This window comes from Balaenoptera musculus, chromosome 12 (assembly GCF_009873245.2).
Source record: "Balaenoptera musculus isolate JJ_BM4_2016_0621 chromosome 12, mBalMus1.pri.v3, whole genome shotgun sequence".
In the NCBI taxonomy this organism is placed as follows: domain Eukaryota; kingdom Metazoa; phylum Chordata; class Mammalia; order Artiodactyla; family Balaenopteridae; genus Balaenoptera; species Balaenoptera musculus.
The window spans coordinates 89805817-89821036 of record NC_045796.1 but is presented as its reverse complement, the minus strand read 5'-3'; the positions used below and the strand labels follow the sequence as shown (position 1 = coordinate 89821036).

At 32.2% G+C, this 15220-nt stretch overlaps 1 protein-coding gene across 1 annotated transcript in view; it reads right to left on the bottom strand.

The window, feature by feature from the left end:
• The window catches only part of EYS (eyes shut homolog), a 1768116-nt gene that overhangs the window by 1101263 nt on the left and 651633 nt on the right, over positions 1 to 15220 (bottom strand). The window contains exon 16 of the mRNA XM_036871239.1: positions 4665 to 4855. Coding sequence (XP_036727134.1) covers positions 4665 to 4855 — 191 coding nt within the window. The remainder of the gene's footprint in view (positions 1 to 4664; positions 4856 to 15220) is intronic.

Below are 15220 nucleotides of genomic sequence, written 5' to 3'. Positions count from 1 at the left end.
GTAATTCCAACATACTTTTTATGTTTTAAGAAAACTTGAACACATTAAAATGCTATTAAACTGTTACACATGGTTAATAATACTTATGGACTTCTGAAAGTAGCTATTATTAAACTGAACAAAGTCATTAATGTCTTTAAACTTTTCACCAGGATGTAAAGTACAAAACAGACGTCTAACTGCATCTCGAGAATAGTAATGATATCTGACTATGTATGTTTCTTCTTTTTTTTTACCATATATTTTTTACTGTATCTTTTATATTTTGTGTTTTAAATTAAAAAGTACTTTAATAAAAAAAAAAGAGTAGTGCATTGGATTCTAATATGTACTTTCCCAGTGATCGTGACTGTAGGCAGCTGACAAAGTATAAACCTTCTCAGGCCTTTGTGTCTTCATCTATCTGTATAATCTTCTTCAGCCCTAAAATTCAATGAGTAAATAAGAAACATCCATTTGCATTTAAGACTAGAAATGCAATCTTAAGATATTGTATTTTCTGAACAAAAATATATTTTCATTTATTTTAGATAACAAATATAGTGTGTGAATTGCAAAAATTTTGAAAAATTTCATCAGTTGTCAATCACGTTTTTCTCTGTATTTTAAACATTCATGTTGTTAATTTGATATCTCTTCATTGGTCAATATAAATTTACTCACTGAAGAGTCTGAACTGCCTAACACATATGTTAGTAAAAATAAGTTTTGATGTTTGAAATGCCCTTTCATTTCTCCAGAAATGATCTCCGAAGTATGGATATAGAATTTATTTGAACATTTAATATTACTAAGCACCTAACACCCCAGTAATGGTTTATCTAAAACTAATGTTAACTTACTTTGCTTGAAATGGTTAACTTACTTATGTCAGTATTCAAAGCACTATCACCTATATTATTTGTTCACAGTAATGAGGAAGCTAGCTATATATCACTGGCTTATTCATTTTACTGTCTTCAGGTTTAAGTAGTCCTTTTTCTTTTTTCATTCTTTTATTTTCTATTGAAAGACTGTCTATGCCTTTCAGAATTTAACTACTATACTATTTCAGGAAGATGAATTAATACTAACTAATCATTATACATCATTGTTGCAATTACAAAATAATCTAAAATAATCAAATGTCTTCAAGAGAAAAATCAGTGATGAACACACTAGAAATCTGACACACCTTGGACCTGGAGAAGCCCAATAATTAAAATCGGAATAGTAAAGTGGAGATGTTTAAATGGACATTTCGTGCTCAGCAATTTCACCCTTGGTCTAAGCAGCCACGGCACATGTAGTGGAATAGGCTCCCTCAGGTACACTTCTGCTCAGTGCTTCCTCTCCAGGCCTTAACTGGTCAGGCCTCTCACTTACAACTGTCTGGTAGACACAGGAGTGATTCAAGGAAGAAGAATCTGGCCACTATAGTTGGGATATGAAAGTTGTTTTACGAGACATCTGGATAACAGCAATAAAACAGGCGTACAAATGTTAGTAACTGAGACTCTGAATCAACTTAAAAAATTCTGTAATGATGACTGAAAAATTGAACACTTGAAACAAATTACTTTATAAACAGAAAATAATAATATGGTTTAAGTGGGCATTACATTTACAATGGAATAAAATACCTATTTAAGAGTTCACATGCACTGAAAAGTAAAAGAAAATAAATAATATTCTCATAAGAAAAAAATTCAGAAAGACCGATAAGAGGTTGAGAAGTAAATATTAGAATTGAACAGAAATTTTTAAAAAGGATACTAAAAGAGAAAAAGAGTGAAATTCATGAAAACCAGTTTTAAATTTGTGATTTGCAATATGTAACCAATATTAGTACCTGAAGAAGAATTAGTGAACCAGTATTAATGCACAAAAGAATAATAGAGGAATAATACAAGAAAACTTTCCAGACATGAAGAAATAAATGAAAAATATATAACATGGCATATTCCAATTAAATGTTTAAACATCAAAGATAAAAGGGAAAGGGATTAAATTGTAAGTTCTCAACTTGCCAGTCATTGGGATAAATATTTCACACATCTTTTTAAATTAAAGAAGTTAAAAACGATGTCAGCTTCCAAGAAGGAAATGAATCAATTACATTCATAAAACATAATGTTCTTGAAAGGCCATTCTCTGCTGTATTTTCTCCAGTGACAGAGATGAAAGCAAAATAAAAGCATCAAATGCATAATCCTCAGTCAACATAAGATCTAAAAAGTGTGAACTTCACCAAGTTCTAATTCATATGTGAAGCCAAAATCACAACAAGATATTTTAGGTCGACATTTTCAGATTTTCCAGGAAATTTGAAATGGTAATACACTCTATCTTTTTTTCAGATGTGATTACAAACATGAGATTTCAATTGGAAGAAAATTTGTTCTCTTAAAATCACTAGGGAACCAATCGTATAGAATAATCTACAGATCATTGAGGGCTGAAATATTTTAATAAGGAAGTTTATGTCAAAAAAAGATTTCATGATAAATATTCTTAAGGTGAAAATTTATAGGTTTGGATAACTATTTTCCCAATTAAAATCAAACAAAATTTTGTGAGTTGATTAACAAATAAACCAGCAATGAGAACCAAGACATTAACTCTGATTTATATAAACGTTGAAGGAGAATAAGCATAAAGAAGACAAGAAAAAAAAATAGTTGATCACATTTTTAAGAGTAAGATTCTTTAAATTCAATTTGAAGAATGCAAAATAGGGATAAAAACAATAAATTTGATATATTATTAAAGTAAAAAAAATCATTATTTTATTATGGTTTAAATAACTATATCAAAAGCTAATTCTTAACCTACATACAAATCTGATGACTTAACTTGCAAAACTCTCCTTCCCATAGTGTATGAGCTTTCTTTTGTAAAGAGACTGAGGACTGTGCTAACCTGGAACCACCTCTGACGGCTCCACCCAGTCACTGTGCAAGTCCCCTAGAATCTGCACCTCCCCAGGCACTTACCATTCACAGACTTTCAGGGAATTACACACAGCTTGAACCAGCAATGAAAATTTTGAAAAGAGATGACTCATTTAAATGTATTTGAATAACGGTGTAGCAATAATGAATGCTGACACGTGCCCCTGGGAGATGCCCAGGAGAAGAGGCAAGTGTCTTCATTCCGAATTCTGTCAACTTCACACCTTAAGCAAGTCAGCCTAACTAGCCATGGATAACATCCCCCCAAAGGAACAATGATAGAGTAGCTTTTATAGAGCTTGATTTAACAAATACTACTCATGTTGTAAAAACATACATTTTTAGCTTTAGGTTCACTTATTTCTAATTTTTCAATTCAACATAATGGGTTTCCATTAATGGAATCTTGATTTGTAACATTATATTTATTGAGGATAAATGGTCAATGTACTGTTGCTGACTTAATCTAGGTGCTGATTAGGTTATAACCTGGAGGGAGCTTGCTGTGGCCAAGTGAGCATTTGTATAATTTCATTATTTGAAATTAGCCTTGATATTAGAAGTATGTTTACTTTCTATACTTTATAAACCGCCAGAGTAAAATAAGCAAAATCCAAGCTCAAAAATACAAAATACGAGGTAACGCACACACACACATGCACACACACATTAGTAATGAAAATGACATATCAGGCAATATGTAACAAAGAAAACCTGCGTCATAGTAATAAATACTGTGTGCATATGCTAAAAGAAAGATAATAATCTTAGGTTTATGTGAAATTAACATCTATGTGTGCCTTGTTAGAAATACGGCCCAAATAAAATGATACAGCAGGGTTTAAAATAAATAAAAGGCTAAGAACACAGCGTAGATATTGAACAAAAAAACATGGTAGTGGCAGTATTGAATATAAGGCAGATTATATTAATAATTTAAAGAGAAATAACTGATAAAATATAGAAATAATAATAAACTTTACTATTGAATAATTATGTTGCAAAATACACATGGTCAACCTTTCAGTAATTTAAGATATTTTGACAGAGACACAGTTGCTCACAGTTTTTAACTTAACCTCAACTTCTCACAAATCAGATTGACAGAAGAAAAGAGGTAAAGTGAGGTTTTTTTTACATACCTGGGTTCAATTAATATTTTACAAATTGAAAAGATAATGACTAAATTCTCAAATGACCAACCAATTATATATATTACATAGTCATAAATAACAAAGATAATGAAAATTCATCTAGGAATTTAAAAAAGATACCTTAAATAATAATTGGTTTAAAAATACAGTGACAGGTTAATTTGTTTTTATATATCTTAAATAAAAAAATTTTATCATTGTTAAGATCTTAGAAGGTAAATGAATCTCTGGTTAAGAAACATGCTATAAATATGAACTATTTGTAAATCATTCATATGGTGTATTTAAGAAAGGGAATAAGAACCCACTTCTGGGAAAGAGAGGAGATATGAAAGTTACAAAATGAGGGTTGATTAAATTTGGGAGTTTGACTTGGGGTTGATATGAATACATGGTATGTGGTAAAATATATAAGCAATGCTTTTTTTTAGAATTGATTTCAAATTTGGGATTACATTTCTAAAGATAAAAACTTACTTAAACCTTAGTTTCTGCATTTCAGAGTGCATTATTAGAGGGATGTTTACAAGCTTTCATAAATACATATGTAGTTGTTTGTGGATAAATAAATACTGACCTGCAATAAAAAGTGTGTCCAGGTCCATCAACACATATCCCTCCGTTAAGGCAGAGGACCACATTCAGTTCAGGCTCAGTACAACTGCTAATATTTACTTCACAATATGTACCATTTGGGCAAATGCAAGTAAAGCCATGGGCTGCTTTCTGGCAGAAGCCTTCATTCATACAAAGGATAGATGTGCAGTCCTAAATTACGAAATAGAGAATCAAATTTGATTATTAGTGTTAAGACTAGAAATCTTAATAAAATTATATTTTTATTTAAATATTTTTAAGAAACCGATATGCAAGCTTATCTGGTATTCCCTTCCTCTAAAAACTGAAATATTTGTTTCTAGTAATAGATTTTTAACTTTTATCATCAGAAATACTTGTCAAATGCTTCATTGTGGATTTTTCAGAAAAAAATAAGCTTTATTAGACTTTATTAAATTATGTGTTATGTACATAATACCAGGAGTTCACTGACCCTTAGTATCCACCATACATCCCCATTTGCTTGGCATAGCCCCAGTTTAACTCTGCTGTCTTTGGGTAATGATTAATAGTGTCTCATTAACTCTCAAAGGAATCCTGGGTTTGATCACATAATTAGAACAGACAATTCACTATTGATTTATGTTCCTCTAAAAAAAAAGCATCTATAATATCTGAGTTTTTATTCCATTTACAATCTTTTTTCATCACTATTAACAGATATATATTTTTTCAGCTTTATTGAGGTATAATTGATCCAAAAACTCTAATATATTTAAAGTGTACAGTGTGATGATTTGATATACATATGCATTTTGAAAAGATTCCCACTATGTAGTTAATTAACATATCCATCACCTCACATATTAACTTTTTTGTTGGGGGTGGAGTTAGTGAAACATAAGTGTTTCTTTTACAAATTTTAATTATACAGTACAGAATTATCAATTATATTCACCATGTTATATATTAGATTCCTAGAAATTATTCAACTTATAACTGAAAGTTTGTACCATTTTTCAGCCTCTCCCTATTTTTCCCACTCTCCTCTCCCCAGACCCTAACCCTCCAGGGCTCTGGCAACCACCATTCTACTCTCTGTTTCTATGAGTTCAACTCTTTTTTTTAATTGAAATTTTCTTAGAATCCACATATAAGTGATATCATGTACATCTGTCTTTCAGTCTGGCTTATTTCACTTAGCTTAATGTCCTCCAGTTTCATCAGTGTTGTCACAAATGACAGGATTTCCTTCTTTTTTAAGGCTGAATATTATTCCATTGTATATATGGACACCATATTTTCTTCATCCAATCATCTATTCATGGACACAACGTTGTTTTCATACCTTGGCTATTGTGCCTAATGCTGCAATAAACATGGGAGTGCAGATATCTCTTCAAATAACGGTTTCATTTCCCTTGAATATTTACCCAGAATTCGATTGTTGGATCATATGGTAGTTCTATTTGAAGTTCTTGAAAAACCTTCATACTGTTTTCCAAAGTGGCTGTACCAGTTTATATTCCCACCAACAGTGCACAAGGGTTCCCTTTTCTCTACATCCTTGCTGCATTTGTTACCTTGTCTTTTTGATAATAGACATACTAACAGGTGTGAGGCAATAGCTCATTGTAGTTTTGACTTGCAGTTCTGTGATGATTAGTGATGTTGAGCACGTTTTAATATACATGTTAGCCATTTGTATGGCTTCTTTGGAGAAATGCCTATCAAATTTTTTGCCCATATTTAATTACGTTATTCGTTTTTTTTTTTTTTTTTTGCTATTGCATTATATGAGTTTCTTACATATTTTGGATATTAATCCTTTATCCAATATGTGGTTTACAAACATGTTCTCCCATTCTATAGGTTTCCTTTTCATTTCGCTGATGGTTTCTTTTGCTGTGCAGAAGCATTTTAGTTTGATGTCATCCCATTTATTTATTTTTGCTTTTGTTGCCTTTGTGTCAAATTTTTTAAAAAATGATTGTCAAGACCAAGGTCAAGGAGCTTACCCACTATGCCTTCCAGGAGTTTTACAGTTTTAGGTCTTAGGTTCAAGTCTTTAATCCATTTTGAGTTGATTGTTGTGATCATGTAAAATAGGGGTCCAGCATCATTATTTTGCCTGTGGCTATCCAGTTTTTCAAACCCCATTTATTGAAGAGACTATCCTTTCTACATTGTATATTCTTGGCTTCTTTGCCAAAAATTAATTGAATATATTTGTGTGGATTTATTTCTTGGTTTTCTATTCTGTTCTATTGGTGTATGTGCCAGTTTTTATGCCAATACCAAACTGTTTTGATTACTATACCTTTGTAATATAGTTTGAAATCGGGAAGTGTGATGCTTCCAGCTTTCTTCTCTCTTCTCAAGATTGCTTTGGCTATTTGGGGTCTTTTGTGGTTCCATATGGATATTAGGATTATTTGTTCTATTTCTCTGAAAAATGCCTTGGGCATTTTGATAAGTGTTGCATAGAATCTGTAGATTGCTTTGGGTAGTATGAACATTTTAGCAATACCAATTCTTCCAATCAATAAACAGGGAATATCTTTCCATTTTTTTGTGTGTGTGTTCAATTTCTTGCATCAACGTTTTACAGTTTTCAGTGTACAGATCTTTCATCAACTTGGTTAGATTTATTCCTAAGTATATTATTCTTTTGGATTCTTTTGTAAATGGGATTGTTTTCTTTATTTCTCTTTCTAATACTTTGTAGTTAGTGTATAGAAACACACTTTTTAAATATTTTGTCTATTTTAAGATGTTAACAAATTAACTTTGAATGCATATAAAAGTTCTATATTTTTACACTTAAAAATTTGGGATACTAATTGTGTTGTCCAAACCAATCACTCCTCAGGGAGAAGCTGGGAGTTAGGGGTCCTCTCCTTTTGTATGTTGTTATGCCAGTTCTGGGGTTTATGGTGAGGGTGTGTCTCAGCCTTTTCTATCCATTTCAACATGTATATTTTCTCAGTTACCGATGTGTAGTAGTTATCCAGCTAGTTTCTGGATTTCTCTGAGGAAGAATTGTTCTGTGCATAGCTGTGCATCTGTGGCAGGAGCAAAATGCAGAACCTCATATATTGCCATCTTGATCCAGAAGTCTTAATGTGCATGAAATCATAATCTTTTAATTAGCCAGTATTCCTATGCATGTATCCAAATTTATGTCCAGTATTTCTGATGCCTATTGTCCAAGAAACAGAGGGGTGTCATGGAGTCAGGGGAACCTGGATATCTGTCTCTTCCTTTTCAATCTTTAGCATATTTGTATACTTCTCCTACTTGTACTCAATCAACAAAGGTATTCAATTTATTGTAGGTTCGTTTATGCATAAAATGGCAATAATCTCACCTACCTCATAAAAGTTCCTATGATAATTAAATAAAATAATGACTATAAAGCAATTAGCCCTGTTCCTGGGACATAATAACTGTTCAGTAAATAGTATCTTCTTTACTTTACACTCTGAAGGTCAAAGGCCTTGTCAACCTCTATTTCAGTCATTTGGAACTTGCTTAGGATAGAAAATGAGTTTTTCAGTGTATTTAATGTCTACTAAATCATACTATATAATTATTAAGTTCACATTTTAGATATTATATACTTGCTGGTGTTCTGGAAAGCACAGAACATGTTGCCTTGAACATGGTATGACACCACTTTCCAATGTAATGATAACTCTGAAAAGATTTGCACCTATAATTCTGAGAAATAATTTATAGAACTTTATGACATCATTAGTAAAACTTTAAAAATTTATTCTGAATATGTTGTCCACACAGAATTTGTTAGTGAATATATACAAATATGATTCATTTGCACTGTGGGTTCTCAAGTTAGTACATCTTCAAAGGTAATTACCTATACAAACATGAGATAGTTTTTTTTAACATTTTACCTTGAAAAGTAATATTTTCTAGAACTATCATTAGTTGACATTAATGCTTCTAAACATTTAGTGACTTTTAAGAAGTGTTAACATAACAATAAAAACTCAAACTGACAAGGCTAATGTGTGAGCCCTTGCATTCATATCATGCATCAAATGGAAAATTAAAGGTTTGTCAAAATCACCAGAGAGTTTAATTAGTGTCATTTTCAATAAGAAATTGGCTGTGCACTTGAGTATAAAACTCAAGTTGTGCTTGCAACCCAGATGGTGATCTTTTACATTCGTCCACGTGATAGAGTTAAATGTATGTTTTTTATAAATGAATACCATTCTGATATTTGTTCTACTTTTGCGAAAATGTGAACTCCTTAAGGATAACCAAAGGCACTTAGACTTGGGGCAGGTACTGCAGTTATTTTTATGGATGTAGGATTCCACAGGGAATGGCATGGAAACATGTTTCCCTCTTAGCCCTAAGGTGAGGTATATTTAGAATGATTTATTAGAAAGCATTTCATAAACTAATTGAATTATATTTCCAATGGGAAGAAAGAGATAGTTTTTAGAGTGCCAAAAGTTCTCTCTCTAGGGTTTACAAGAATCTTTTACTAAATTAATTAGAAGGCTTAATGGGAAATACAAAAGCAATTTCTTTTTAGAAAAATTCAAATTATCATTTAAAGTTCTTGATATTTCCTCATTCAAAAATTAAGGAAGATGCCTTTCTCTTTGTTCATCATTGTTTATGTTAGTTTTCTATACTTTATTTAATATAATAAAGTGCTTCCCAAGAAGAATTCACTAAAATTTAATTTAGAAAATGACAGAAACAAAAGGCTGGTATGTTTAGAGAAAGAGGAGGAAGCTGGGAGTAATGTTGCAGACTAGGGCAATCTGGACAATTGAGCTAGACCCCAACATTCACTCAACTTGTATTCAAAACACCAAGTCAGGAAATGTACAAGACTATAAGAATAACAGAGCAATGATGTATTCATTGTGGACTGTTTAGACTAATAAATGTGCAAGTTAGCTCTCTGACAGTTGTGTTGTATCCTGAGATGTATATATATATATATATATATTTATATACAGTTTAGATCCAAAACTTTGTCCTGAGATCTCTGAACTTCCCTGAAGTATAGAAAGTTACTATCTGAGATCATTTTTATCATAGCATTTGTCTCATCGAATCATATGTTTTCTTTTTAATTGCTGTTTTAATACTTTCTTCAAATAAGATCTTAGAGAAATGAAACATGTTAAACAAGTAAACATGGAACTGTCCATTTGAAGAGTGGAAACAGGACATGGTTCCCATTAGAGCCCTACCTTATCCACTGCAAAGACCTATTAAATTTCATAGAACTTCTTGAACTTTGTCTAGCTCTGAATAAAACCTACCAATAGAGTGTACTGTTTCTAAAACTTAAATTGCATGTGAATACACTAGATAGCTTGTTAAATTTTAGATTCAAACTGTTTGTGATGGGGCCTGTGTTTCTCCATTTCTAACAACCCCCCAGGTGATCCTGATGCTGCTAGTTCATGGACCAAACATTGGTAACAAGAATCTAGTCCAACAATTTTATTTTACTCACAAGGATGAGGACAAGCCAAAGGGTGTTAGAGTGACTTCACCAAGGTCTTATAGCAAGAGGACAACAGAATAAAATCACATAGACACTAAATGCCCTGAATTCCAACTTAGGGCTCGTTGTACCGCCAAGTCTTTGATTTTTCTCTCAAAGGGATTCCTTGGCTGTGGAAGTGTACATATAATAATGCATATGATAAAGACTTAATATCCCTAATGTTTACTTCCAATATAATTTTTATTTACTGTTTTCTTTCTCAAAACTTACATGATTGAATATGGGTCTACAGTAGTTAATAGGGAGAAGATTTTGTTTGATTCCCAGTTTAATCAGACATAGAATGTTTTGCTGTAAAGAAAATACACTCTTTAACTGTTATTTCAACAAATCAAACAAGATTATGAAATATAAAAATTGGGATTGTTTCAGTAAATATTAAATTTTATTTCTTCATCGAAAATGTGTCTGTCAGTACTTCCAGGAAAGAAGGCCACTGAAATACAGGAAAACAAAACCATTGTCTTAGAAACTGCCTGAAAAGGCACAAATGAATCAATATAGGAAAGAAAAGTACATCAGGGTTAAAACTAGACATGATGCCAAATTCATAAAACAAGTCAAGATTTTTTAAAGGTAATGCAAAGTTCCAAACCCATTAAAAAAGCTAACACTTAATACCACTCCTATTTCCTCAGGTAAAGAAAAGAATGTTGCAAAATAAATCTGAAGTGTATATTAAAAATCATGGTAGTATATTGTACTCTAACTTGGCAAAATGAGGGGTCAAGCATGAACACGTCCAAAAGACTGAGAGTTCTGTGATTCAACATTGCTAAGGACTCTGTAACACTGCATAGGACGTGGGTTTGGTGTTGGTCAAGAGGGGCTGGGAAAGGAAGGGCAGCCCCCTTCCCCACCTGTTTTGTTCTTCTGATTCAAAAAGGCTCACTCTTGCGCGAGTAGTGATGGAAGTCTGCCCCTATACTGGAGATTCAAGGTTTATGGACCATGACAAATAATGGAATAGATAGAGAAAATACGTAGGAAAAATATGTAGGAGATTCCTAATAAACACACAAATATTGTGGGAAAGAAATAGGCTGTGAAGCCAAAGGGAAATACACCCACAAAAATACAAATTAGCATGAAGAGAATTCTCAAAGGACAAATGATTATTTCCTACTATGAAATAAAGTATGAAAAAACTCAAAATTCTACATCTAAAACATAATATTTAAGGGCAATAACCTTAAAATATCTTAAATCTTCATCAAGAGGGTACTGGTTAAATAAATATGAAGCCTCCATACCATGGAATATTAATAAGAATAAAGTAGAACTATATATATTAATGGAGAATAATCTGCAATGATAAAGTGAAACTGTGTGTGACAAATATTACCATTTATGAGATGTCCCTTATTTTAAAGATGTGTTTTCAATCAAAGGAGATAAATATTCCCTACAATGACATTTGGTAAATAGCTGAGCATTTGGTGGGAGATCCCAACTCAAATCTTATGCTGCAAATCATACTGAGGGACCAATCTCTTAATTGTGAATAAAAAGAAGATGAGACAAATACCAGAAGAACTCAAGTAAGTCCCTATTAAACATGTCACAAATCATACAACCTTTGGAGAAAATATCAGTACACTTGGCTACACAAAAATAAAGCCTTTGAATGTCAAGATCCACTATATATTAAATAAACATTAACAAAAAAATGAGAAAATGTACATAATGTATATGGTAGACAAAAGGTAAAAATCTTATTATATAAAAAGCCCCTTATAAATTTCAGCTTACACTTGAGGAAGTACAGATACACACACACATTCAGTTCTTTTCTTTGTTCATTTCCTTTCTGTTTAGAAAACTTCCTTTAGTCCTTCTACACATGATTAGTTCTTAGTTTTTCTTCATCTGAGAATGTATTACTCTTTTTATTCTAGAATCTTTTTTTTAACATTTTAGTACTTAACACACATAATTTTATATTTAAAACAAAACACTTCTCCCTTAGGGTATTTATCCTTCTCAGTCCCAACAAAATAGAAAAGAAAATACCTGATTTCTGTATTACTCTATTCTCTTTTCTGTGTACTCAGAGTTGAATTACATGTTTCACTAACCATGGCATCCATTCCATACCCAATCATGCATTTGCTTTTCTCTAGCATTAATTCTAACATTTTTAAGGTTGCTTCAAATTATCAGATTGACAACAAAAATTTTTGCTTGTGTTTTTCCCTCTGAAGCCCTAACATAAACTTTGCTTTTACACTTTCCCAGGAACTTCAGATACATATTGATGTGAGGGTTCTTTTCAATCAGTACTGCCTGTGTTTCACCTCTGCTTTTGTCTCTTTGGACTAGAAAGACAGACTCAAACATCAATCCATGAATGCCCTTCAGAAGCTGTTATCTGGGCATTGCAACATAGAGAAAGTTACAAAAAATAGGTGAGCTAAGTAAGATACATATCGCTAAGTAAGATACATGTCTATACCCCTTATCCATATATCCAGATGGAGATGGTGAGGCAGGAGGTATATCTGATAATTACTGTATTTTGGTTTTTCATAAATAATACATTTTTAATATTTACAGAATGAATGACCAAAACTACATTTGGAATGTACTTACAGTGTTAGCAAAAAGACAGTTAAAAAAACTTTGTTGAACTATAATAATTAATATAGATGGAAGGATAAGATTTTAAAAAAGAAGAGAAATAGAGTAAATAGTCCTAAAATTGACCCATATATAGGAATTAGTGCATAAAAATGAAGCATACCAAAACAATCCAGAAATAATAGATACTTTGGTAAAAGTTCTTGGAAAATTGATTATATTTTTGAAAAAAATTAAATTAGATTTCTTTTTATCAATTATAACAAAATATTCACAATAGATTAAAGGACTAAAAGTGTTGTTAATCGTAAAATTGTAATAATTTAGAATATAAGAAAATAATTTAAATATTGCTGTATAAAAGGACCTTCTAAGGAGAGAGGCAAAGCATAGTATCATAAAGAAAAAGGTAAAGAAAAATATGAAAATCTCATAATTTTAATAGTTTTGTAAAGAAAGAAGGGTCACACTCTAGACAAGATTTGTAATTTTGCAGAATCTAGTGGATTTTATCCATAATTTGAAATAGTATATAAAAACCAAAAAAAGCAGGCAAGTCAAAAGAAAAATACCATTAGTCAAAGACTGTGAGTAGACAGGGCTCAAACAAAGAAATACAGGTGGTGAATAATCATATGGAAATGTGTTCAATCTTCATAATAAGCCAGTGAAATATAAATCAAAATAATGGCATGCTACATTTTCCTCATCAAATTAGTCAACCCTTTAAAAAAATGATTTCATTTGATAGGATCTAGGGAAGCTGGCATACTCATACTCTCATTAAATAAGTGTGGTTCCTCAACAATTATTTGGAACACTTTGTAGCTACTGAAATTTTGAGTCAGGACTCCATGTATTATAATGAAATGGTCCCTAAGATACACTAGGTGAAACCAAAAGTCACTGAATAAGGACCATGATGAGTTCAACTTTATGTTAAAATAAAAATATTACAAAAAACCATCTAGAAGCATATAGGTAGCATTTAAACAATTGTTTTCATAATGTTGGGTGTGTGGGTATGAATATATACAAATTCATATATGAAAGAAATTACTTCTTTATTTGTATATTTAATTCAGAAGACGAATACCACATTTGCACTACCAAGAGACAGGGTTTTGGAGGTTATCACAGGCAACACATGCAACAGTGCAGACAAGATACATGCCTCCTGCATCTTCTACCAGGGAATTTGTTAATTACAACGTCTCCTTCTCCACATCAAGTGTGGATTTCACTATCTAGGATCAAATCCACAAAATGTCAATAAATTATTAGGCTTCAAAAATGTGTCAAAATATGTGCTAGTTGATTTACCTGCATTATTTAATTCTCACAACAACTTAAGAAGTAGTTCTTGTGATTACCCTCATTGAATAGATAAAACATGATATCAGATTGCAAGTAATTTGTCCTAGAGCACACAGAAGGTAACTAGCAAAATTGCAGTTCAATTCTGTTTCTCCCTCCAAAAACATCATTTACTGAGTATCAGCCACATTGAATGTGTATCATCACACAATGACCCTGCAATATAGGAGCTGTATTTTACTGACAAAGGAAAGAGACAGGAAGGATTTAAATAAAATATCCATAGTCTCACAATGCCAAAGGCTGTCTTTAGTGCGTGTACTTCCTTCCTTTACCATGTCATTGTCAGCCAGGAAGGACCTGGAAGAACTTCCCATTGTCCAGGAAGGCACATGAGATTCTCATCCACCATGAATGGTCTTAAACTTCAGGTAACTGAAACTTCTCAGCAGATGACACATTCCACATAAAATAGCATGTGTCAATCACGTCAGGTCATATGCCTGAAGATCAGAAGACAGATTCTGAGAGCATTACTGGTGTTGAGGTTCTCTACATGTACCCATCTCTTGGTACATCCATCCCATACTTATTTTTCTCCTTGCTGTGTATGGATCCATTTAATCTCCTCATCCCTACACATCCACAGACACCTGTGGTTCCTAATATCAGAGAGGGGGAGGCAGATGGCAAATCATAAGCCTTCTGAGCTCTTTGGACAATGGCCAATTCCAGGATTTAGTTGATTGAGGACTCCATATTGCAGAAGTTTACGATAGCAATAGACGGGGCAGGGGGAGGTGAAAGAAGCTATGATTTTCAGTTTTGTTTGGAATCAGCAAAGATTACAAAAAAGAAATTCCAAAGGAACGGTGAGAGGCACTTAAATCATCAGTAATTGCTGAAATAATGATTCTGAGACCTACAGCAAATAGCTTGTTTCTCACAGGATATTTGGTCCTATCCAAAAGGTCCAAGAGCATATTTGGCCCATTTCACAACATTTTCGACAGGACCAAATATCAAGGATCTTTTGGTGTGGACCAAATGTCTTATGGGTTTTTTGAGAGGACCACATATCTGCTAACTGTTTTGTATTTCTTTTAAATTAC